General features: G+C 49.7%; 1 protein-coding gene across 2 annotated transcripts; it reads right to left on the reverse strand.

Annotated features, from left to right (window-relative positions):
• Positions 1–1,047: 1,047 nt before the first annotated feature.
• On the reverse strand, positions 1,048–14,871 carry COPS8 (COP9 signalosome subunit 8). Of its 2 annotated transcripts, XM_058700159.1 has the most exons (8): positions 14,685–14,862; positions 13,572–13,642; positions 12,187–12,235; positions 10,877–11,009; positions 6,248–6,355; positions 4,199–4,261; positions 2,965–3,012; positions 1,048–2,037 (listed from the first exon to the last, which is right to left on the reverse strand). In XM_058700159.1, exons 1-8 carry the CDS (start codon positions 14,760–14,762, stop codon positions 1,958–1,960), a joined length of 630 nt encoding a protein of 209 aa, XP_058556142.1. In that variant the 5' UTR covers positions 14,763–14,862; the 3' UTR covers positions 1,048–1,957. The 2 variants fall into 2 exon arrangements, with proteins under 2 accessions (XP_058556142.1, XP_058556148.1); XM_058700165.1 differs by lacking the exon at positions 4,199–4,261 and having other exon boundaries at positions 14,685–14,871.
• Between the last annotated feature and the right edge of the window lie 11,760 nt (positions 14,872–26,631).

Genomic DNA, 26,631 nt, shown 5'->3' on the forward strand with positions numbered 1-26,631 from the left:
CAGAGAGAGACAGAGCATGAACGGGGGAGGGGCAGAGAGAGAGGGAGACACAGAATCGGAAACAGGCTCCAGGCTCCGAGCCATCAGCCCAGAGCCCGACGCGGGGCTCGAACTCACAGACCGCGAGATCGTGACCTGGCTGAAGTCGGACGCTTAACCGACTGCGCCACCCAGGCGCCCCATGAAATATACTTTTAATAATGGTGAAAACATCAAGATAGTTTTTTGAAAACTACGAAACCATGAAACCATAAAACCATACTCAGTAGCCTGAGGGCTCTGTGTCCTTAGTGTAGGGGCCACTGACAACCCAGACTCAAAACACTGTGATTGAGTCACTTGAAATAATCACTGTTGTGCTACATGAAGTCCACAGACGTCCTCTTCCCCTTCAGGGAATCAGTTTCACTAGTTTTTGGTTTAACCTTCGATTGTTTTTTCGAAATGTTAAGTATGCACGTATGCACGCTTGTGTCCACCGGCCCTTTCTCACCCTCAAGGCAACAGCAGAAAGTCCTCCTCCTTTCCAAGGGGCCATTCTGGAGAGGACCGTGTTTCAGCACACGGAGGTCTTCCCTCGGTCGTTGATGCTTCGAGAGCTGCACGGCACCGCCCTGCACACCCCTGTTTACTCGGCGAGTCCCCATCGGCGAACACTCGGTTGACTCCAGTCCGTTAAGAATAAGGCCCGCGGAGACAACGTGCACTCAATACCGGCAAATTCAAAAACGGGAGTCATCGCTGTCCAGCTATCGACCCTCCTGCTTCTTGAATTTCCACTTCCGCAGCTGTAAGACAAGGCGGTTTTTAACATGACTTCTACATCTGAGTTAAATCAAACATTAATTTGAAAAGTATTTCCATAAATGTTAACAGTAACTGAAAAATGGGTTTAAAGCGGGTGAAAACAGGTGCTCACTACCACATGGGTCATTTGTATTTAAGGAAGAAATTCCTATCTCGAGAGCCAGTGACAAACCAGAACGTATCCACAGAAAGACCAGGATGGTGAAATTTCCAGAAACGATCTCAGGTGACACAGCTGAATTCAATTAAATATTTATTGAACAAATGCAGAATAAATGAAGGGGGGGGGGGGGGGATGTTAGCCTGAAGACACACGAAACACCTCCAAACAGTCAGAGGCCATCGCACAAAAACTGAGAGACTCGTTCAGTATTTCTCCAAAAGGCAGAACTGGAAGTGAAGGACGGGTGCAAGCGTCCGGTGGCTGCAGGGTGCTGGCGGCACAAAGCGGATCACTCGTCGTGAGAACGTCTTTGCCAGGACCACACCTCTCGCCCTACGCTCCCCTTCCCGAGAAAGGACTACGACGGCTCGCGCTCCTGAAGGTCTCCGATAGTCACGTTTTCACGGCGAGCCCTCCAGCGCGGGCAGCGGGTGTGCTGACACCCCCAGGAGCTCACGCTCTGCTGGCTGAGGACATGGCCTTTCCTCCTCCGCCACGCGTCAGCACTTGGGGTGTGGTCCTCGGGGCTGGGGAGAAGGGGAGCATGTCCTCTGACGGGGGGGGGGGGGGGGCTCGGGACCCCCGGCCGCTCCTCAGCTCCCACACGCGTCGCTGTTAAGTGTCAACCCTCGCTGCGGACGGGGCTGTGCCGCGTGCCGCGCAGGGACAAACGGCTGATAGGCGCTGTCCCACGGGAAGCCGGGCGGCCGGGTTTCAGGAGTCACCAGGAAATATAAACTGCGTAATACTGACGGGCTTCATCCAAATTGTCAAATGTTACAAAACAAGAATCGTTTCAACAACTATTCAGCATAATGTTTAAGGACAAAATATATAATATATACTTTATATATGTATTTTATCACATACTCCGCAAGGAATGCCGAGGTGCGAATCCAGCCAATAGGTTGAAAATAAAAATTTTACATTTCTCTATTTGTCAGTATACAGGATTCTGGAGGTGGATCTTGAACTCAGAATGACACATCAGTTTTCGAGGAAAGCCACGTAGTCGGTCAGTCTGGCTAACTGCTGCTCGTTGGGGATGGGCGGGACTGGGGCGGGCTCTGCGCGTGCGAAGGAGAAAGAGAGAGAGACAGACGGTCAGACACCCGAGGAACAGTGCCTTGGCCCCACCACCCACGGGTCCAACGGAAACTTTGTTAGTGATTTCAGACATTTTTGAAAAATAAGCCAAGAAGTCTCCAGTCTCAGGAGTGGTTCTCCTAAACTGGGAGTAAAGGCATGTGTGGTTTTGTTGAACTTCCCAGGTTAACATGCAACATCTCTCTTTTTCTTTATAAAATTTTTTAACGTTTATTATTGAGAGACAGAGAGACACAGAGTGTGAGCAGGGGAGGGGCAGAGAGAGGGGGAGACACAGAATCTGAAGCAGGCTCCAGGCTCCGAACTGTCAGCACAGAGCCCGACGTGGGGCTCAAACTCACAAACCGTGACATTAGGACCTGAGCCAAAGTCGGTCGCCCAACTGACTGAGCCACCCAGGTGCCCCGCCACATCTCTCTTAAGAGAACACAGCTCTTCTTGGAAAGACACCCGCCCATGTGACACGAAATCTGGTGAATAATTACCAAGGGCTCACTGTGTGCCAGGCACTGCTCTAGAATATTCGGCTGTCAGTGAACAAAAAAAGCCCCACAAAGAACCCCATCGTCAAGGAGTTTAGTGCCAGCTTTTAAGTTAGCGCACGCCAGCCTAGGGATGACGTCCGAGTAAGCGCTCGGGAGGAGCCCTACCACGGCTTCCCTACGTGACATCCAGGAGGCGCTGTGGCCGGGTCAGGAGGTGCCACGGCCTCAACGTCAGCCACACAGGAGAACCCACCTGGTCTCGCTCGTAACCAGATACGTTATTATAAATAGCAAGTGCAGAATTTAATCTCTTCCTTTACAAGGTTAGAGCTAAGAAAAACAGATACATGCGACAAAAAGAAACAACGAAACACGTTTTAAATGAGCATAAAAGATACATACCTGATAGGGGAATAAACCGGTTGAAGGAAACATCCAGGGCCCCTGCAACTAAAAGTAACAACTGAATTTACACAAGTTGTCGGCAAGAACTTTCACACAGAACACGTCATTTTTCATGCATGCGACGGCACTTATGGCCATTTAAGACTTCTCTAACAGAGTTAACAATTATGCTCTATTCGATCACCCACGTCTTTTTTATTATGGCGGTTTCTCCAGCATCCAGACTCGCTGGGACCAGGTCTCACCACTTCCTGCACCTTCACGGGGCAGAACCCACCCAAATTTGAGTAATTCTTTACGGTCAGGTCAACAATGTGTAAACAACAGGAATTCAGAGCAGGTGGAAGGAACTTTGGTTTGAAGTAGAAGGCTGTATGGATGTGGGCATGAAGGCCGGCTCGAAAGACGTGGGAGAAAAGGCCAGTCCTGCTAAGCACAAGAGAGACCTCCAAGCAGGAATGAGCACGGCTCACTTCGGAAGAAGACCTCAGGACTGCAACTCAGATGGGGACCGCGAGGCCAGGTCAAATAACTTAAGCCTTAGAAAGCCAAAGAGCTTAATTTCGTGAACACTGAAGCCACTGAAAGTCTTGCATCGCAGAAGAGTTTACATGTCTACAGTACGAGGAGAAAATATTTCTTAAATATTTTTAAATATTTTTTTTAAAAAGCAACAGTTTTGATATTAAGGATAAACACTGAAGTAGCCCATCCTGGGTCGCTTGGTCAGTTAAGCTTTCGACTTCGGCTCAGGTCATGATCTATCTCATAGTTCACGAGTTCGAGGCCCGTGTCGGGCTCTGTGCTGACGACTTGGAGCCTGGAGCCTGCTTCCGATTCTGTGCCCCCCCCTCTCTGCCCCTCCCCCACTTGTGCGCTCTCTCCCCCTCAAAAATAAACGTTAAAAAAAAAATTAAAAGAAAAAGAAAGAAATGGCCCCATAAATAAAAGGATGGGAGATTAACGTAGTGAAAATTAAGTTGTAATAAGGATTATAAAAAGCCCATATAAAATAGTCTTTTATACAAGAAATACACTTTCAAAAATTCAGGTAAAACAAGGTGTCTTTAAGATCCTTTCTGCCACAAGTGTCTGTCAGTCTGTATCTGTACTGACCCCGGGTCACTTCCACCTTGTCAGTCCAGAACTTTCCATCACATTACCCAAACCCAGTGCCGAAGACCCTGGCGCAGTTTACGAGCTGCACCCACGGATGCAGAGCCCCACCTACCTGGCTTTTTGGGCATAACCATCCTTGTGGTGGAGTCGGCTTGCCATCCTTGTTCTAATATACCTAGAAACACGCATTTAACACACAGATGAAGAAATGACCACGAGACCCCTGCAATTTCACATCGAAGATCCACCCTGTCTGTGACGCTGCTCGTACGGAAGGTCTGACCAGTGCACTTTACCCTGTAATGTGTATCTCTGCTAGCAAAGTGGGGGAGGGCCAACGTTCTCCGGTCAGCTTATTTTTCCAATATTTCTAAACCTGTATCCAACCTCATTTTACTCCGTCAGACTGACACACCCTTAACAGATGACCCATCTTCTGTAAAGTGTGTGTTCCCGCATGAACCTAGTCAGCGTGACTAAACGCAGGCCTGAGGGGGACAGACAGGACGGCCTGCCATCCCTGCACCGATAACAAAGACGATGCCAACGACGGAAACGACAGCTCACAGAGGGCACAGCTCACAGAGGTGCTGGCCAGAGGGCACCGCTCCACGGGGGTCACTGCAGGCAATCATCGCATCACTCTCCACAGGGGGACCAGGGCCGCCCTTAACTGACGTGGAAAATGAAGTCTGAATTCCACCGACGCGTCCCAGCCCAGACGGTTAGCAGGGGGCTGGAAGGAGGGTACCCGGACTCACACTCAGGCAGTCACTTAAGATCTGGGCTCTGGGGTATGTATGTTCTTTATTATGTGATAAGCTACGGATCAATTTCAAGAAGTCGAAACAAACGTTTGTTGAGTAAGTAACAGTATGATTCGCCACAACAGCTCTCATCAAGCTGCCTCCTATGTGACTCAAATTGTGGCAGGCTTTGGAAATTTAGGAACAAGCTATGGACTCAACGGAGTTTCTGTTTGGGTCGGAGACTCAAAAATGTCAATCACGGGAAAACAACGCTACGGGCCGTGTACAACACTCTACAGCGATCCACCGAGGGGAGGAGCCGGTCCGGGGATGACCTGGGGAATGAAAATGCAAAAGCACGTCTGGGGCCGGAAGGGAGGGGAGGTACCGGTGAGAGACAGCGAGGAGGGGTTTCCAAATGTGTGTTGGGAGGGCAATTAAAATTAGTTTCGTAAAAAAATACATGTATCAACATGTTGACTTTCAGAGGGAAAGAGATCATTTAAAGAAATTACAGAGTTTAAGCTCAGAATTACTAACATAATGCTACTCTCCCGGCATACTTAAGCAACTTTACTTACATCCCGTGAACATTTCCCACCGCTCGAGAGAACCGATGTGATCTGAGCAGATGCGGGGCTGTGTCGGGCGCCTTCCTCTTCACCCTCGGACAGCGTCTTCCAGTAACTCTGTTCCCACCCGTCCCCTCCCCCCACCCCCCCCCACGCTCGGCGCACAGTGGCTGCGAGCTTCCCTTCCTGGGCATCAGCCTGGGAGGACCCACCGCCAGTTCACAGGCCCACCGTTAACTCAGGTTTTGATCGAAACTCTTAGAACTAAAAGCAGAAAACATTCGGGGATCCAGCCCTGGGAACCAGGGTAAAAAGTGGCCATGGGAACATCCAAGAGGCCCCCAGCAAGAGCTAGAACGGCCACGTGCAAGGACAGCGCACCTCACCGACACCGCCAAATGCCCACTTCCAACAACGGCAACGTTCTCCTTCGCAGAGGTCTCGTTCTAAGGTGACACTAACTACCTCTGGCAAAAAGTGCTTTGAAAGTGAGCAGGAACACGAAATCTCTCATCCACACCCGGAAATCCAAAAAGCTCTGCAGACTAAAATGTTGTTTCTTTAACTCATCAGGTGGTGACAGCGGCTGTGTAAAATGGGTCCACACACAACCGCACGACCTCGCCTCATGGCCACGTGGACACTCACGCCGAGCCACTGCAGGGCTCCTGGGGGCGGGGCTGCAGGCCGCCTCCTGCCCAAGGCCCCGCTGTGGCTGTGGGACCCTGCAGGTTCCAGATCCCCTTCCCAGAGGACAAACACCACCTACATCTCAAAAGCATACCTGCCCTAGTAACTTACACTTTCGCTTTTGCTGAAAGTAACCAGCAAGCCCCATACCTTTCACGGCCTCTTCCACCGGGAGCCCCACAAAGGCTGCAAAGTCGTCGGCGATGATGGAGGTGTAGGCTTGAGAGACCAGGGCGAAGGCTCTTCTCCGTGTGGCATCTACGGCGGGGGTGGAGGGCGACACAACACATTGAACCAAGAGAACTGGCTTTTTTAGTAATTAAGTTACGTCACTGTCCTTGTCCAACTTTATCAGCAAGACTACATCAACCCAAAGGTTTCTACGCTTATAGATCCACGTGCCTGGCGTGTAAGACGCGCTCAGGTATTGCCGAATAAACAAATCATCTTCTTGTGCTTCCTCTCAGACAGCAAATCTCTCTCAGAGGACAATAAAAATGACCCAGGAGGAAAAAGTTAATAAATAGAAGACCCAAACTCCAAGAAAACTTCATTTAAATATGTTTATGTACTCGGTATACAATTTTTTTGAACCTCTTTTAATCCCACTTAAAAATTTAAGACTGGAATGAATGGGGCAGAAATTATCTACTTCAGTAATTAACTGTCCTTTCTTAGGAGGGTCTCTGTTACAGGATCACACCTAGGAATTTCAGACAAATCGTGTAACTACAGCACTCTTCTGTTCAAAAGAAAACCACAGGCCCCAAACGCCACGCCAACAAACTGGGACTTAATACCTGACTCGGCTTCAATCTCCTGCTAGAAATAATCCTAACCGGTAAGTCAGGAATTTTCTGATGGGCGAGGGAGAGTTAATCTGCCACAGGGACCCTCTCCATCCCTGCTCTATCCTTAAGGGAAGATGGCCTGATGGAAACAATCCTTTTTCTTTTGCTAACACCTTCCCTGCCCCAAGTTCCTTCCCACCATTGTGTACGGAGCCCTCCGAGTCCCCTCTACTTGCTAGATGGAATGTGGCCCGACACGGTCTGCTTAGAAATGCCAGTTAGGTCTGCAGATTTGCTCAGCTGAAGTTTTGTCCTTTGACACTTCCTAACTTTCAAGTCCGCTCTAAACTCTTGACTTAATTTGGGCTCAGATCCCAGGGTCCGGTCCTGAATGGCTGAGCCTAACAGGGGGGCCGCCAACAATTCCAGCGACACCCCTCCTGCCGCCCCCCTGGAGGTGACGGGTGGGACCTCCCCAGGCTTCAATTCCCACATTCCATGTCTCAGAAATGAGGCAGAGAAGAGTGGACGGTTGCAGGTTAGGAGGTGCGGTCCGGCCAGCCTGGCTTCCACCCACGGCTGCCTCGGCGACGCAAGGGCTCCCCCACCTGGCGGTCAGCGTGCGGACAAATACTCTGCGTGTTACTGTCCACATTCAGCAGGCAGGGGCGTACGTTCCTCACGGCCCCATGACACAGCGACATCCTCTCCGTTCCTGGGATATCGCCCGACGACTGCACCAAGCTGCTCAGACACCCCTTCCACTTCGCCCCCTGGCTCCCAGACGAGCCTCACACCTCTCTCGTCTCGGCCTTTGGGTTCATGCCGTCACGTGGTTTCCGCTCGGACTCCTAGGTCTGTTTACAAACTCTGCCTGCAGCGCTCGGGTTCACGGCCATCTCTGCTCTTCTCTAAATGCACAGCACTGCTCACCCCACCCGTCCGCGCTCCCATCACCTCAATTATGCCCTAGCTCCCTACAGGAGGAGGGCTGCCGTTCTTCTCTTTCCACCCGCCCCCGGAGTGCCCACCCTCTCTAAGGGAGCGCTAAGTACACGCCTGTTGACTCTACCACCGGGACCCGGGCTTGGGCCCCGTTCTCTCGTACTTCTTAAAAACCGCTGACACCCATCGCGCTCCTCCACCTCTCACTGAGCCTGACATCCTCTCCGCTCCCCTGAGCCCGTGCGTGCTCCTCCGCCGGCACCTTCAGCCCGCTCCTTCCTTCCTCCTACCGGCCGGCTCTGCACCTGACCGCACGTCGGGCTTGAACCCACGTCAGAGATGGGGGATCTTTCCCTACTGAAGGCCACAGGCACTCAATAAAAGAGAGCTGCCACAAGCAACAACAGAAAGGGAAATCCAAGTGTCCACCAGAAATTATACCCGCCTGGTAAACAGACCGACCATATTTTAAAAATATTAACTTCAGTTCAAGTTCCCTGGTCAGATGCTTAGAACTGAGCGGAGAAAGATGGGGAGGAGAACAAGAATGGTGCGGGAGAGAGCCGGAGAGGAGAGAAACTGAGGCAGGCCTGGCAAAGGGGAGGGCAGCACAGAGGGCGCGGGCTGGCAGAGGAAGCGAAAAGCCAGGCGGGGTCCCACAGGGCCGGTCAGAGGCCACACACCTCGGGCTGCTTTCACCCAGGGCCATTCCACTCGTCACCGTGCCACCCTTGAGACCTGGGAAATGTGTCGGCTCTTTCGGGCGGGCATTAGAACCACACGTGAGAAGGTGGAATATAAACGGAGCCAGCACCTAATGTCTGCGGCCGTTCAGCACGGGCGGAAGCCCTGGGGAGACGCTGACAGAGCGCTCGTCCTGTCGTGTGGACGGCACCTACAAGTGTGCATTATCTACCCCCACCCGCCAACAGCTAGCGCTGGACACGGAGAGAGGCTGGGCTAGCGGCCCTGCACTTTCTAATCCACCTCTGCCCTTCCATTCCGGGGGGGGCTGGACACCACGGCCCAGGGGACCCGCACGGCCTGCTCGCGGATGGGTCACGGGTCCGGTGAATGCGTGTCCTCCGCGCCCTCCCGGCCTCGCTCTGGCGGAGCCACAGCTCCCGGGGGCAGCCCCTTTCCTGTGGCTCCAGGAGTGTGGGTCCCTCGCTCTCTCCCTCTGGGCCCCGTGGAGGAAGGGCCCACAGGGAGCCCCTGGGTGCTTCACCGGCCGCTGGTTGCCATTAAAAAACTAGAAGGCCAGCTCCTTCACTAGCTTGTCTTTAGTTAAATGCTTCTCAACCTTCTAAGACTGTGACTAACTCAGAACAGAAAAGGGAGAGATTGGAGAAAGTCACTGTTCTTAGAACAATCCAGAAAACAGAAAGTTTGTAACACATTAAAATGCAAAATATTAAATTTAGCAGTAATTCAAATCTGTGAAGAGACTTCCTTCACCAGGCTGCATTTGATGAAGGCAAATCCAGTACCGTTCGTGAACCTGGGGATTTGTAAAATTCTTCGGATAGGTCCAAAAATATTGCGGGTGAACACAAGACTGCTTATCCGTGTTAAGTAAGTATACTTACATGCTTATACATATTAATTCACTTACGACCCCCCAAGGCAAGTACTATTTATGATCCCGCTTTACAAATGAGAAAAATGAGGTACTGAGGGGTCACTCGAGTGACGGCACCGAGACCTGAACTCCAGAACTAGGGCTCTGGACTCCAACCCCCCCCCCCCCACCCCACGTTCTGCTACACAGCCTCGCAGGGGCCTGCCGGACGCCTTCAAGGCCTACTTAATGCAGTGGGCCGGGGGCAGAGGCGGCACCGGGAAGAAACACCGTACACCCACCGCAGGCACAGGGGGGACGTCTGCCTGATGCAACAGGAGAGCCGAGCCCTGGCCCCGCCAAGGAACCCGCTGTAGACCGTGGGGACACAGCATGTAGCCTGGGCCCTCACACCGCGGCCCTAAGACTGAGCCAGATCCTCCGAGAAAGTCCACCGCCACACCGAGGCCTCCTCTGGACTCACACAAAGAAGCTGAGGCGGTTTCCCTGTGGGAGCATCCGAACCTGCCCCTGCTGTCCCTGGGCGACCTCGTACCGCACGCCTCCCTCCCATCTGCGGGCCTGCGGTCCTGCTCACTTCCTTCATATTTAAAGGAAGCGCCTCCTGTGCTATCCCTGACCTTGTTCTGTTTTACGCTGATGCGGCTTCGCCTTTCCAAGAGAAATCAGGTCCATCTCAGAAGCAACCTTCACCTCCTGCTCCCCTGAGAAGGTGCTATCCCTTGACAGAGGGATGAGCAGTTGGTTATTCAAAAACCCCTGCTCGCTGACTCCTCCAGAGAAGGAAGGCAGGGAGCGGAGGCAGGTGTTACCTACAGAAACCAGGTAACCGCATTAAGAGAGCGCTGTATGAATTTGTAAGAGTGAACCAGCAAGACTGGGACAGACGGTCACGTGCCCGGGGTGGGAGAACAGACAGGCAGGGTCAAGTTGCATCGTAGGATCAGTGCCATGTCACACGGACTTGTAATCTTTCAAAGCAATTGAAAACCATTTGAGCACCTATGTACTGAACTGAATTACAAACCCAGAAGCTGAAGACAAACCCTACCAAAGGCTGAGGTCGACAACCTCCAAAGCATCGTCTCCACTTTCAAACACCTGGGGTTTAAGACCTTAACCACCCCACAGCTTGGGCTTCTTAGAGTCTTCTAAGATTTCATTTTAGTAGCAAAAATCTTCCTACTGACAAGAGCACTTTCAATTTAGAATTAAATTAAAGAGACAGTGAGCGAATCCCTTGGCCACCGATAGAATTTCAAGCAAGACTAAATGAAGACACGTGGTTACAGCAAATCCTTCCAAAAGAATTTTGAAAGCTGCCCCACTCACCTGGCAGAAAGTAACTTTTTTTTTTCTTTTTAAATTAGATCTATTTTTTAAAAAAAAACTGACTTACTTCAACATTACAGCACTTAGAGAACAGGCCTAATTTAATTTTTAAGCACAAAGAAACACTACCTCTAAGTGCTTCCATGATCGGCTGGACCGTCTCAGACCACTGGTGTGCGTTGATGGTCGAATAGATCCCAGGGAAATCTCTCTGCCAGATTCTTTGTCCTACTGACCAAATTCCCCCAAGTTCAGAGTTCGCCTGCAATAAATATTACTGCCTTTGAGAATATGCAGATTTACCAGCAACTGTATCTTAAAACAGAATTCAACATTTCTTTTAAGAGGATCATGCTTTCTTTAGCCCAACCACCATCAAAAAGGATTTTAAATGCTGTGGACAGTAAGGTAAAATCTATCTGTGTGGTTTACACACATTTTTATTATAATAGAAAATTAAAACCTGAAATAATCTAAAAATACTTCAGAACTAAGTCTGGTAATTAACTTTCTTACACATCATTTTCAGAAACATATTGGTTACCTCATATATACACATACATAATATACATGATAGAGCATATTCATATATGTGTGCATGTAAAATCTATATATGTATTTTTTGGATATAAGTATAACAAAATGGCTAATAATAAAGACTGCCAATCTAAGATGCCATACACTGTAGCCTCTCCCAGGACAGAATTCTCACTAACATCACTGAAACTATGAGTGTCATTTATAATTACTTAATTACTTAAGTACCAATCTTAATAGAATGTCTGGAGAAGAAAGAGGGTAGAAACACTAAAATGAATTTCTGCTGAATATCAATAATGAATAAAAGAATTCGGGTGAATTCTTGGTCATATTCTGTGACTGTTTAAAAAACTCAATTCACATTTATGCTGGAAACAGTGAATCCCATGAAGTTAAAAATGTATTTCATTTCACTTTGGAAGAAACTTTTAAGAGGCGACTTCCTCTAATCTCCCATCGAAACTAAGAAATCTAAAATGCTAACTAGCAAAAGATTTCAATGCTGTGAAAATCATTTTTAGAATATTCTTGTCAACAACACCAATTTCAAAGAAATACCATCACGGGAAACTGCATAAATCAGTTACAAAAGGAAAAAAAAAATCCAAACCAAACCTTTATCTAAAATGTCTCAGCTGTTTGCCAGGCAAAGTGACACATAAGAAGTGTCTCAATAAATGTGATCAGAAGCTAAGTACAGGTTTCTATACCATCCAAGGGAAATTAAAATTTCTGATTAGAGGACTTTGTAGATCTGTTCTTAAACTTTAATACCAGTTTAGTAACTACTCCTGTGAACCACACAGGAAAGAAAATAGAAACCTTAAAAACTTTAAAAGGTTGCCATTTGAACGAATGTTACCACATTCAAATAGTAGCATATACTAAAGAATACTTACCGATTTTATAGCAGGTGGTATCCTTTTCCAAAGATATCTTGCATTATTCCTAATTTACATCCCCCCAAGAAAGAACAAAAAGAATGATCTCAATGAATGTTCAATATTCTAGATCTCACTGCAAACACACAGAAATAGACTTAAAAGTACTCCGTATTAGATAGAATGAAATTGACTTTTATATAAATTTGTCCAGGGGAAGGAAGAGCAGCTTTCCAGGCAAAAAAAGAAATGAAATATTTTTACCAAAGTAACATTCTGCCATTTTCGGTGCATTTTTTATGAACGATCTGGGTCTCAAATTAAGGCAACGGGCACCAAACACACGAACACTTAAGTAGATAAGGTATACACACATAAAAATAAACAAGTATCTATACTTTCAAGGCTCTGGAACGTCCTGACAACGAACACGGTGCACGGTGCTCCCCACGAGCCCTCCTCTCACCAGTGGGCACAGAGCCACCAACACTTCGAGGTGGTTTTTAAGAGTGTGGAAACCTGAACCACAACACACGTATGACGACAGGATTACAAAGCGAAACCGACAGTTACACAGTGTATGGGTCATAGAAATCTCAGGTGAGTTTTCTAAGAGATACGAAACCAGCTTTAATAGAATTTAAAACAACACTTAAATAGAAATCATCAACGGCTCGTAGCACCAGAAGGGACTCCTTCTGTACGCTATGCTTTCCGACTTTCCTTCGATAAACATGAATTAAGAATAAGGAAAAAAGGACACCTTTCAAGAAACCTCTTGGCTTTCTCAATCTTCCCTTTTGGTTTCTCTTGGTCTATGGGTGACGTGCAAAATGAAGTAAACAGAGATCTGAAGAAAGTTTTATTAAAGATGAAAAAGGACAACAGAATTAAAGGAATTTACAGACACTGTAGTTTCTCATAACAAATTAGAATGTTTTTTAGAGAATATATGTATTTTTTTTAACTTTTTTTTTGAGAGAGAGAGAGAGAGAGAGAGAGAGAGAGACAGAGCATGAGCCAGGGTGGGGCAGAGAGAGAGAGAGAGGGAGACACGGAATCGGAAGCAGGCTCCAGGCTCCGAGCTGTCAGCACCGAGCCCGATGCGGGGCTCGGACCTATGAGTCGTGAGATCATGACCTGAGCTGAAGTCAGACACGCAATCGACTGAGCCACTCAGGTGCTGAGAATATATGTACTTGTAAAACAAGTATATTTTAAAACAACTTGGCCTAATCATTGTTTAAATCATGATTCGTTATATGAAATAAGTGCATTAAGTAATACAATTAAAGATAAAGCTCCTTGCGCATTATGTTTTAATGATGCTTCTTCAACGCAAGAATAATTTCTGTAAATCCTGGGGACGCGGCTGCTCTTAGCTTCAGGTAGAAGGTACTTACATGTCATTATGGAGCAGATATAAAGCCAAGAGCTGACCATACACTGGGGGTGTAGCAATTCCTCCAGGAGCCTAAAAGGCCAAAAATGGAAAACCTCATTTACACTTACACTTTTTTAAAAAAAGTATTTTATTAACAGTAACCTAAAAAGTAAGCCTATTTTTTGATACTTAGTACTACAGAGGTAGAAAGAGCTTTAGAGAAGGTACGGAACACTAAAAACCACAGTGTTAGGTTTAGATCTGCCATCAGCTGTGATTTATCTCCTTCTGAGCCTCTGTGTTTGAAACGGGATCCCTTTCCCAGTTCTCAAATTCTTATATGGCAGTTACTCTTAAAAGAAACAAACGTTTCCAATTCCAAGAGAACCCTAAAGCACTAGGATTCCACCACCCATTGTATCAAACACGTTGAACGGCTACGTGATGAGTGATAACAACAAAAAAATCACAGCTGAGCTGCAAAGACATTCCTCTCTGCCTTCAAATTTAATGCATTCAGCAAACACATATTAAGTGTCTACTAGTGAGCTGCTGCTTCTGGCTGTTGTATCCTTTGGTTAGTTAACTTTTTATTCTAATGTGATACATGCTTTTTCAGTGCGGGGGGGGGGGGGGCTCAATGAACTTTAACATCTTCATGACCGAACTTCCAACAATCCTACCGAAGGCAGAACAGTCAACTTAGGAGATAACGTTATGAGACTAAGGGCTTTCTGAGTTAATAAAACGTTACTTCTTCTTTGGTCTGTGTATGCTTGCACAAATGTCTTTAATGAAATCCACACTCCCTCGCCTCGCCCCACCCGGGGAGGAAAGATGCCTGGTCCCGTTCACACAAGAAGCATCCTGAAGGATGTCAGGAGCGAAGATGCACAGGGTTCACGGGCTCACTAGCTGAAGACGCACAACCACAAGCTCCGGGCGCGTTCGGGGAGACGGGGGCCCGTTCGGGGAGACGCAGCCTTCGGAGCAGGCCCCGGCGTCCCGAGCTCCCCAAGCGCGGCTCCCACGCCCGCCGCGAGCCCCGCGGGCCCCGTTACCCTGGAGACCGGCACCGCCCCGGGGCCGCGGAACACCCCGCGGCTTCTCCCAGCGCGACGCGACCGGCTACCTCGAGCTCCTGGTTCTCGCACTGATCCAGCAACTTTTTGAAACTAAAGGCACTGTCCGCCATCACCGCCACTGGCATCTTCCCGGCAGGTCCCGCCGCGGCACCTTCCCGAAAGCAGACCCCAGACAGTCCCTCGGGCCGTCGCGCCCGCGATGACGTACCGAGCCGCCGACGCCGCCGAGCGCCCAGGCGCAGGTGCGCCGTCGGTTCCGGCGCGTCGTCGGCCGCCGCTGCGGCGGGGCAGGCTCGCCGCCGCTCTGGCCGGCGCTCTCGCTGCTCTGGAGGACCGGCTCGGCCTCGCGCGAAGCCGCTGCCCGAGCGCGCGGCCAGACCGGGAAGGGAGGGGTGCGCGCAGGTTCGGGGACCGCTCGGCGTCCCCGCGGGGCGGCCTGACGCGCATGCGTCCTTCGAGGCGCCAGCCGCGCCTGGGGATTCCGGGCAGGAAGGCCGATCGGGCGGCCCCTCCGGGTGCGGGGGGTGCTCGGCTGCGGGGCTCTCGCCCCTCCTGCACCCCCAGACTCGCGTGCGCTGAAACCGGTCCGGTGTGGGCTTCTGCCCAGGACCCGGCGTGGCCGGGCCGCTCACCGGGTGTGGAGGTCTGGCCCCGGAGGTCCGGCCCCAGACCGCCGCCGCCGCCGCCTCGGGTGTCCTTCAGTGTCCCTCGCTAGCGGACGCGCTCGTGTGCAGTTTTCATTGGCCTACACGTCCTGGTGCCCTTCGCGAGACCACCTCGGAAGAGGCTCGCGTTGGTGTCCTGCCGTAGGGTTGTTTGCACAATTTGTGGGCCCAGGGCAAACTGAAAATGCAGGACCCTTGTTCAAAAAATGGGGTGGGGGGAGGGAAGTGCCATTTAGGGTAATACAAGGTAAAGCTTTTTCCTTTGCAGTGTATCTCACCTCTCCAGAGTGCTTTTTGCTATGTAACATAATTCGAAGTAAATAAAAGTTAAAAATATAAATTATTAGCATGAATCTTACCACCCATCTTTATATTGCGCGCTGCCGCTTTTAAATTCAGGTGTACATGGGGCGCCTGGGTGGCTCGGTGGGTTAAGCGTCGGACTTCCGCTCAGGTCATGATCTCACGGTCCGTGAGTTCGAGCCCCGCGTCGGGCTCTGTGCTGACAGCTCAGGGCGTGGAGCCTGTTTCAGATTCTGTGTTTCCCTCTCTCTCTGCCCCTCCCCTGTTCATGCTCTGTCTCTGTCTCAAAAATAAATAAACATTAAAAAAAAAAAAAAACTTTTAAATTCAGATGTACGTGCATTTAACCCCTGTGTGGCATGACAGAAATCGCACAATCCGTATTTCATAGCTCATACATTTTCAGCACATTTACGTGATCACACGCACGTAATACGAGTAAGAAAGAGCACAAGCGAGTTCCTTGGACATTCATGTCCCTTAGGACACCGTTGCCTTTGTTATACGTTTGCAGAAAGTTCAGGTTCCAAGGGAAAATGTGGCCTCTCGGGGCTATCAGCATGCAGCTCACTCAAGTGTAGACACAGGGTGCTTACCTTGTGATTCCACTTGGAGTCTCACCAAACTCCCACCATTGGGGGGTCCGCTGGGAACTTGTGTGATATTTGGAACACTACATGGAAGGGGCAGGAAACGGAAACATTGCGGGCACCTCTTTGCTCACCTGTAGATGCTTCGTTGTCCCAATGAGCTTCACTCGCCAAAGGCACGCTCAAAGGTGAAAGTACACTAGGAATTTCAAAACAGTGACAGCCTCACTGATGAGTTTTGTAGAATCAACACTCTCCACGTGGAAATGATGGTGTGTACCAATGCTTTGGATGGACTATAAGAAAAAGATCACCACAAACCCCAAAGAACTGTCAACGTTAATTAGGAAGGTGGACAAATAAATGTCATGACTAGAGATCTTTTGGAGAAAGAGAGCAACCAAGTTTCGTCAACCACATGCACGTGAAGAGGAGGACCGAGGGCAAAATGATTCAAAGACCATTGGACATAAATTTGATGGGCAGGATTTAAAGTTTTTTAACATGTAATAACGGCTGCTAACATATTTCGGGCAGAGAAAGATTCGGTGGGATCAACTACCCAGTGATTTGATCATTTAAAGGGAAAAGTATGAGTGAAAGCCTTGGCAGGTACTTTGGACTGCTAAAAAGTGAAGTTGTGATTAATGGTTCTTTGCTGAACAGAAAATCCCAGGGTGGGGGGGCTTTGGAAATAGGAGCGAAGGTTACCGGTAGAATTTGGGGTGTCGTTTAGAGGAACACACTGTTCTTTAAAAGACAGGTACAGGCATTTGGGGATTGGAGGCTGGGAGTTGGGTGAGGAAGAGAGTGTTGGGAAAGAAGGATTGGTGGTGGGCTGGGATGAGCAGTCGGGGTCAAAGGTAAGACGTTGGCCTTCCCAGTGCAGGGAAGGGCCGATGGATTTCCAGGGCTGTGATGCCGGCATCCAGGTTTAAGTTGTTACCGTGTGCGTTCTGCACCCGTCTTTACTGCCAGACTTTCAATAATAAACAGGAGGAGTGGAGGGATCGGAGAAAGGGGAGACTGGCGTAAAAGGCAGTCCGTTCAAGAGATGGGCCTCAGGAGAGAGATCAGGACTTGGCAGTAGGCAAAAGAGCAGGCCCTGGAAGGAAGCCCTGCATCTTGGGGATGCTGGCTCTGGGGTGGCAAGGGCTGCGCTTCTCCCCCAGCATGGGGGGAGGGACCCCATGTCAAGGGAATCATGGGCTCCCATGCTGAGACCCCTATCTCATGCCATAGACAATAATTAACTCAGACTAGATCAAAGACTCCAAAGTAAAAGTTAAAATGGTTGGAAGAAAACACAGAGCAAGTCTTCCTGACCTGGGATTAGGGACTGACTTCTTAAATACAACACCAAAAGCACTAGCAATAAAAGAAAAAAAAGTCGATAAATTGGCCATTATCAAATTAAACATGTTTGTGCTTCAAAGGACATCATCAAGAAAGTGAAAAAGCAACCACAGAATGGGAGAACATTTCGCAAATCACATACTCGGTAAGAGAGTTGGACTTAAAGAAACAACTCTTACAACTCAGAAATAGAAAGGCAAAGTACCCAATTTAAAAGGAGACAAGAGATCTACACAATCATTTCTCCTAAGAAGACATGCAAATGGCCAAAAAGATGCTCAAGGACATTACTCCTTAGGGCAGATCACACCCCAAATTCCATCCACTAGGGTGGTTTTAATAAAAAAAGACATGATAGTAAATGTCAGTGAGGATGCGGAGAAGTCACAACCTTTCTACCCTGTGGGTGGGAACGTACTGTGCTGTGGCCACTCTGAAACTCAGGCTGGCGATTCCTCCAAAGTGTAAACAGAGAGTCACCATGTGACCTAGCAATTCTGGGCATATACCCAAGAGAAACGAAAACATGTCCATACAAAACCTCGTGCACGATGTTCATAGCAGCATTAGTCGTGATAGCCAAGAAGTAGAAACAATCCAAACATCAATCCATTGACAAACAGATGATAAAATGTGGTACGTCCAGTAGAGTGGAAAGCTATTTGCCAATAAAAACAAATGGCGTATTGACACCTGCCACAACGTGGCCGAATCTTGAAAACATCATGGTGAGTGAAATAAGCCAGTTGCGGTGACCAAATATCGTGTGACTTCATTTACATGAAAGATCCAGAACAGGCAACCCTGTGGAGGCAGACAGATCCTGGCGGGAGGCGGCAGAACCTGGGGAGAGAGGGTGGGCCACCGGGACCAGGGCTGTGGATGGAGGTTATAGACAGCTCGGCCCCCAAGTTGCAGGGAAAGAAGTAGCTGCAGGAATGGGCCACCCCTGAGCCCGCCAGCCTCTGTGGCTTCACCCTGGGGGTGGAGGCTAACCTCAGAGGATGACCAGCTGTCTCTGTTGGCCGGATGAGAATAGATAGGGAGAAAGAGCGATGCGTGCTCGATTCCTGAGACCTCAGACTCTCTGCAGGTAGAGGAGTGTATTAATTCTGGCGGCTGGTCCTCTGGAAGAACTGGGATTTGGGGGGTGCTGATGTGGCCGAGAACAGGAAGAGAGGTTCTCGTGTCCTGTCGCCGGATCATTGACTTAGAGGGACATTGGTGTCTCTGCTCGGTGAGATCTCAAATGGAGTTCTTGGCCAAGTCATCCCCTGCGGGTGGAACTGCCAGCGGGTGCCACCACTTTGGAAAGCAAGGTAGCGACACACGGTGGGAGCTGCGACCGCAGTTGTAGCCTTCAACGTAGAGTCCCGTCCCCGGAAATTCTCCTGTGGAAGTCATTGCAAAAGGGGAAATACGCTGTAGCTCAAAATGGCTCAACAACATAAAATACAAAGAGAACAGCTAAAGCCCTTAAAATGACCTACATATCTAGGGGTGCCTGGGTGGCTCAGTGGGTTAAGTGTACGACCTCAGCTCAGGTCACGATCTCGCGGTTCGTGAGTTCAAGCCCCACATCGGGCTCTGTGCTGACGGCTGGGAGCCTGGAGCCTGCTTCGGATTCTGTGTCTCCCTCTCTCTCTGTGCCCCTCCCCGGCTCGTGCTCTATTTCCATTTCAAAAATAAATAAACCTTAAAAATTTTTTTAAAAAATGATCTACATATCTAATCAGTGAAAGTTAAACATGTCACGGTCAGTCAGGGAGAGGTTTTGAATTAAGTTATTAAATTCATAAAGTCTACATAAAAGTAGCTTTTCTGAGGTAACGCCAGGGAAAAACAGAGGAAATAATAAGACCATATGTATGGCTATGTGTTGGAAGGAACATAGACCCGAAAGTCCTGGTAAGATTAAGGGGTTCGATTACAAGGTGAACAATGATTTCCCATAAGGTTCCTTCTAATATTGTAACATTATTTTCATGATTTTTTTTTTCTTTGCCCCAAATCTTAAACAACTTTAACAATCCAAAATCCAAAATCAGGACACATCTTTCTCCCCCTGCCCTTTTCCCGGTGCTTGTGGTCACAGGTGAATAATAAAAGAGAACGTTTTTGCAAAACTTCAGAAAGGCCCGGGAGCTGAGGGCAGATACATGTTAGGGGAGGTTTGGAGGCATAAAGAAAAGCGGTAAAAAGGGATGTCGGTGGTAGAAGCGAAGGGATTATCAATAAAGCAGGGAAGAAGGGCGCGTGCGCCAGGCAAGGCGGGAGCGGTGAGGGGCGGGTGTTGGGGACGGTCCTGCAGAAGGTGTCACCGTGAAAGCCCTTCTCATCCTCACTTACGTCCTCGGCACAGATGCGTCTGTTGGCCAAGGGCATGAGCGGGAGTATCCGTGGCTAGTGTGACGTAACTCTGTGACTTCTGCGGGGCAGCGTCCCACACCCTCGCACTGTGAGCACGCACATCGCCGGTGTTCCGTAAGTGTCGGTGGCACCAACGCTGACTCAGTGTCGCCGTTTCCTTTATCCATTCGCTGAGAACAGGACTTGCGTTGCCTTCTCTTCCCCGTCGTCCCTCGGTCTTTGCTTCATTGCCTCGTCCCCCGAATCCCTTCGGAAGGGTGCTCTGATGCCTTCAGCTCCAAGGCAACTCTGGCACAGAGGACCCTTCTCCAGACGAAGGGGCGTCTGGGTGCTGCTCTGAGGGGGCTCTGGCTCACTGCCTGCTCCCAGACCCCAGTGTGGGGCGTGCCCAGGACTGCTCCAGTCTTCAGAGAGCCCGGGATGGAAGGCCACGCAGGTCACCTCCCAGATTGACCCTCCAGCACCCGCCTATTTGCTCCATTCTTTGCACTTGCTGTGTCCCACGTGCTCGATCGGGGTCCTAATCCGGAGCGTTTCCAGAGGGAGGATCCAGACTGTCATTCCTCCCCAGGCAGTTCTCTCCCTGTTCCTTCCTCTCTCCTGCCTTCTGCCTACTCAGGACTCCCCGAGTGCCAGCAAACTGTGCCCATCCGAGTCACGGAGATCCCCAAGCCCAACCCAGGCCTTAGAGCAGCAGCATGTGCTTGGCAATGAGTGCTGGGTTTCATTTGATTTCTTAGCCCGCTGCCTCTGCACAGCCTTGTTCTGGAATCATCGGCCACCTTGGGTGATCCTATCTCCACCGGGCCTGGGGGAACCACCAGCCCAGAATGTGAGCCTCCTGCTGGCTCACTTTCCCCGCTCCTACCTGGCTCCCTTGCAAATAAGTCTGTGGTAAATCAACTTTCTCAAAGGGGTGATTCATACTTTCCCTGCAAACAAGCCGGGATCTGGAGTTGCTTAAGAGAAAGTGGGTCTTCGGTGGGGGAAGAGATGTAGGAATTTTGAAAACCAAATCAGAATTCATCCTGAGTTTTGGGGCGAACCAAAGCAAAAACCATCGTGTTTCCTGCCCCCCTTTACAGCAGAATGTTTGAGAGCCCGGCCGTAGATTCCTAGCACTGACCTCCAAACCTTGGGCCCTCCGTCCCTCCGAGTCCACTTCTGCACCCGTAAAACTGGGGTAACAACTGGGCTCCTGCATGGCTGCTTTGAGGACTGAGTTAGATTAGTCCTAGTCCAGTGCCTGGGCTCACGTACTGGGATTATCATTAATCCCACAAAAGTAGCCGCGTGACCTCTAGGTTGGGACGTCCCATAACCTTATTCGCACAGGGTTTTTAGACGCATATTTTGAAACCTCCCACGGTAGAAAGCAAATACTATGTTTACGTTTTGTTCTGGGGAAGGAAGTTCAGTTTTCTGGCCTCTGAGGGCGAAGGCGGGGAGGCCAGCGAGGAGGGCCGGGTATGGAGACCTCGTGGGTGCGATCTCAGTCTTCGCCACCAGGGGGCGCTGTTGCACCGCGGAGGATCCTTGACCTCCCCCCGGACTGGAGGGTCCCAGTCAGGCCTCCCCGTGCCGCAGGTGGGCACCGGCTTTATTTCATCTTTAGTCTCTTTTTATTTCCCAGCTCAGGACGGTTCATTCCTCCTCAAAAAGGATGAGGGGCACTGTGCTTTTGAGGTGTCCCTTGCCACGGGTCACATATCTGTCTCAGTTTTCCGCGGCGTCCTCAGACTTGGCTTCATCCCGAGTTGGACAGTCCAAGTGAGTGGTCGCGGTGTGCGAGGCTAGGAGTGAAGGTCACGGCCAATCGGCGGCATTCGGGTGCAAGCCTCCTCCTGGAGGGGGAGCCCCAGGGTGCTAGTCCCTGTCCTGGGGAGCTGAGGGGCCGGAGGAAGGGCCGGTGCAAAGTGGAAGCTGTGACACATGGCCTGTGAGACCCGGGACTGAGTCTGATAGAATCAAGGGTGATTTCGAAGCTGGATTTAAGTGGATTCGAGTGACCGTTTATGAAGCTACCTTATCGGCACAACCACCAAACGAAGGACCAAGGCTCAGAGAGGGTAGGGAACTGTCTCAAAGTCACATAGCGAGCAAGCATCAGAGACCTGAACTTGGGCTGCCTCCCTTTGCAAGGCCCCTTCTCAACAGCATCCCACAGAAATCGAGGGGACCCCTCACGCCAACGAGCGCTCACTCCAGCTGTGTCCAGACTCTTATGTGACTCCGGGGGATCGGGTCAGGGGCAGCCCGGAAGCACATTTGTGCCCAGGTGGCTGAATTTCCGAGGCAACATTATGAACCCATATCCTTCCTGGAGCTCCTTTCAATTCCAAACTTCATGACACCTAGATCTACTCTGCCTACTGTCTGCTTCCCAAGACCTACTTGACCACCCACGCCACCCCCCCCCCCGAGTCAGGTCTTATCCTTCCTGGAACAGTTCTACTGAGCAGACTGTGTGCAGGCAGTGCTCCAGGAGCTGGGGTCAGCGGCCAAGAGGTTCAGCCTCCGCCCTCAAGTTACCCACTCCCAGAGGAATTCTTCTAGCTCTGTTTGGGTCTGTGCTTTCTAGAACTTACTGGTCCATTTCTGTGCTGTGTATGTTTGCATCACAAATGATCCTAAACCTGAGCAGGTTAATACCAGAGACATTGGCCATCTCACACTCTCTGTGGTACAGGAATCTGGACGGAGCCTTGCTGGGTTCTCTCAGGGTCTCTCCCGCTGTGGCAGAGGGGTAGACTGAGGCTCTGGGCTCTTTCTTTCCCAGGCTGACGGGGGAAGGATCCCCGTCCACTCTCCCTCATGTGGAGGTTGGCAGGATTCAGGTCCTCGGGCCGTTGGCTGCGGGCTTCCTCAGCTCCTTGCCAGGGGGGCCTCTGCACAGATCGGCTCACAGCAGGTCAGCTGGCATCGTTCACAGGGAGCTCGAGAGAGCGCAAGAGACAACCCCTAGGATGAGAGCCAGAGTCTTTTTGTAACCAGATATTGGAAGTGACATCCCATCGCTTTTGCTGTCTTGCTGTTTCAGAAACCAGTCATTAAGTCCAGCCCACACCTGATGGAAGGGCTGTGAATACCAGAAGGCGGGGAGATTGGGGGGCATGTTAGAGCTTGCCCGATACAGTCTGCCTTCTGGCCCTTGAAGAGTCACAACCCTCTCCCTGGAAAACACTCTCACCCTCTTCGCAAGACTCCCCCGAGACTTCACACCCCTATCGCATCAGCTCGCCACCCAGAGTCTTACCATCTGAGTCGGATGTGGGTGTGAACGAGGCTCTCGGGGTGTGCTTCTGTAAGTATGCTTCCCCTTGACCAGGTCTGTAGAGCTAGAGGCCCGGGTCCTGTCTCAGTTGCACTAACTAACAGGTGGGACAGCTGTAGATCTTCCTGCTCAGAAAAAGTGAGACATGCAGGGCCTACGGGAGTCCCCAGTCCATAGCAATTCTGAAATTCAGCCAGGCAAATGTTGAAAGTTCCTGCATTCTGTCTCAAGCCCTGAGAATAGTTTTGCGTGTCTCTGGGCTCCTCTTTCGCCCTTCCTCTATTAAGGAAAGGTAGAAAGTGTTTGCAACTAAATAGCTTCCTCAGTCTATCTCCCGCTGGTCTGACTGATGGTGACTAATTCTTTCTTAACCTGGGTGACGGGGACACAGGCGATCATTGTAACACTCCTCAAATTTTTTGGTATGTGTGTCTTTGATACTTCATAACAAGTGTTGCAAAAAGAAAGTTTCTTTGGTCCATAAGTAGTCAGATCAATGGAACAGGATAAAAGTCCACAAATAACCCTATTACATATGAAAATTTATTATATAATAAAGGTGACATTTCAAATGCTGGACAAGTGATTGGCTTTTTAATAAATGATGCCGAGACGTTAAATAACCATACCTCACACCATACGCACCAATGCACTCCAAGCGAATTAGCAATATACGTGTAAGAAATGAAATTATACACGTTCTAGAAAACAACATCAGTGAGTTTTTCTGTGGGGAAAGCCTTTCTCATTATGACCCCAATTCCAAATGTCATGAAAGAAAAGATGAATCAAATTGAACCCATAAAAATTGGAAAGAAAAAAAAAAAACTCTGTACACACAGAAAAGTACTATATGCATTGTTAAAGAGAAAAACACACAATCCAGTAGAAATTATGTGTAATGTATATTGGAGACATGGGGCCAATTTCAGTAATGTATAAAGATTTCTTAAAGATTGAGCAGGCGGGCGGAGACAGCCACACTGGCTGTAGCATAACGTTTCACTCTCTCCGAATCCCCCATAAGGAGCCAGAACAACTAGGTAGAGAAGCAGACAGCCATGGATACCATGCATGACATTTATACAACAATGAAACTGGGTCATAAGATGTTCTTAAGAACTTCAAGATACAGGCAGATGGAAATAAACCATGGACAGTGCAGAGACTTGTGTGTTTTTGTGTCTGCAAGAAAAAAACAGAGGAAGTACCGGGATATCTGATGGCCCCAAGAAGAGGAAACCCGGACAGCGGCCCCGGGGTTTTCACTGTTGAGCAGAGAAAATGATTTGCACACGTGCAGCAGGTGAAGCTGGGAGGGGTGGGGCCCACCCCAGTGGTGGCTGACTGCCATCGTCCTTGCCGCACGTGAAAGGGGCTGGAGCTGTCTAGACCCTGTTGACTCACAAAATGGATCCCCCCGGGTTTTCTTCCGGGGCAGGGCTCCATGCCCATGGTAAGAAAAGATATTTTGCAGAAAAAGGACAACCGAGGAAAAAGAGTGTCTAGAAGCCCCTGGGAAAGGGCCACGCGGCCAGGAAGTTGCAGAAACCCGGCTGCCATGTTTTTGAAGCACTTCACAAGCTAACAGCCGAGAGGGCTCTGTGATGGGAAAACCAGCACAAAAATGGACAACAGCAAAGGCCTGAGGGAAAACACTAGATGAGCTCTATGGGAAAAATGGAGGGAATAAGATCACAACCCATTGGAAAAGTGGGCAAAGATTTGAACAGACCAAAAAATGTGCAAGTAGGCACATGAGAAGACACGCTCGCTTTGTCCGTATGAACAACAGAACACTGCGGTACTGTCCAACATGGACCGGGCTGGCAGAAACTCCAAAGCCTGAGGACACGCTGTGTCTCTGGCTGGGAAGAAGCAGGTGGTCCCACAGCCCGCTGGGGAGAACGACAAGGCACAGCTCCATGGAGGGTACTCCACACGACATAGCCAAACTACGTCTACAGATAACAGTGCTGGGTTCAATGGTGTCTGCTGTAGTTGATGTCCACCCAGAACCTATCTATGTGGCCTCATTTACAAATAGGGTCTTTGAAGATGTCATCAAGTTAAGATGAGGTCATGCTGGAGTAGGGTGGGCCATAAACCCGGTATGACCGATGTCCTTATAAGAAGAGAAGACACCCAGCCCCAGGGAGGCGTTCACATGACAAAGGAGGCAGAGGTTGGCGTGATGTTTCTAGAAGCCCAGGAATGCTAAACGTGGCCGGCCAGCAGCACCAGGAACTGGAAGAGGCCGGAAAGGATTTTCCCCTAGGATCTTCTTAGAGAGCTCGGTCCCGCCAGCACCTTGATTTTGAACTTCTAGTCTCCAGAACTGTGAGAGAATAAATTTCTGTTGTTTAAAACCACAAGGTCAGTAGAGTGCTTTGTTAGGGGAGCCCTAGGCAATGAGTACATGTACTCTTTAGCCAAATAAAGCCTCTTCTAGGAATTTACCCTGAAGACATGTATCCAATGGTACAAAAAAGAATGTGCACAATCTTATTCATTAGGGGCTTATTCGTAATTGAAAACAGTCTAAACGCTGAGATGTAGAAGATTGGTTGAACACACCATGGAACATATTCCGGCAGCTACGTGGCTCTCCGAAGGAATGGATGCTGTTAGGAGCCGTGGGAGGCTGAGTCCCAAGATAGCGCCATGAATTCCATCAGTCCCACCATGCATGCGTGGCTAACCACATCAAGAATCTGGGCTGACCTTGTGTCTTGCTTGGCCCGACGGAACGCAGAAAATGTGAATTGTGCCAGTTCTTTAATAAGACTAGCAACTTCTACCTCCTTTCTTGGATATGCTGCAAAAGATTGGGAGCAGACACGGAAGAAGGACAGCGCATGCACCAATGTCTTAGAGCGGTATGATCAAGAACACAGAAATCATGGTCTCTTGAGCAACTCTAACTCCTCAGGGAAGGCAGGAAGCACCCTGACTTTCTTGGCCAGCGATGGGTGCCATGGGGAGGGGCTTTTAAATTCACCCAATGTCCTTCATTCCCACCGTCTACCACCTAAAGTGACTTTCTGAAGGAAAGTTTGGTCCCAGGAAGGGACTGGGGGGAGCAGTTTGGTCCCTCTAAGAACTGATGTTTCATTATGGGGTTTTCATGTTAGTATTTTCGAGGACAGCTCGGCATTTTGAGGGCTTTGGTTAGGATGTGTTACTACTCTTCTGCCCTGATCATTTTGGGATTCTACCAAGATGGTTTCTTGGACTTGCTCAGCCAGGGTCTGTGTCTGTCACCATTTTCCCTGGTTCTGCCTGGAGGCTGTGGTGGGCATCATCGCTCACAGCCCTCCAATCTGTAAAGTACAGACACGGTGTTCCGGTCTCCCTCCCCGGAGGCCCAGAAACTTTCCATGTGATCTGAATTCCCTGAAGAGTTCAACCATTGGTGACACAATCTGGGGCAGAT

Source organism: Neofelis nebulosa, chromosome 2, assembly GCF_028018385.1.
Source record: "Neofelis nebulosa isolate mNeoNeb1 chromosome 2, mNeoNeb1.pri, whole genome shotgun sequence".
NCBI lineage: Eukaryota > Metazoa > Chordata > Mammalia > Carnivora > Felidae > Neofelis > Neofelis nebulosa.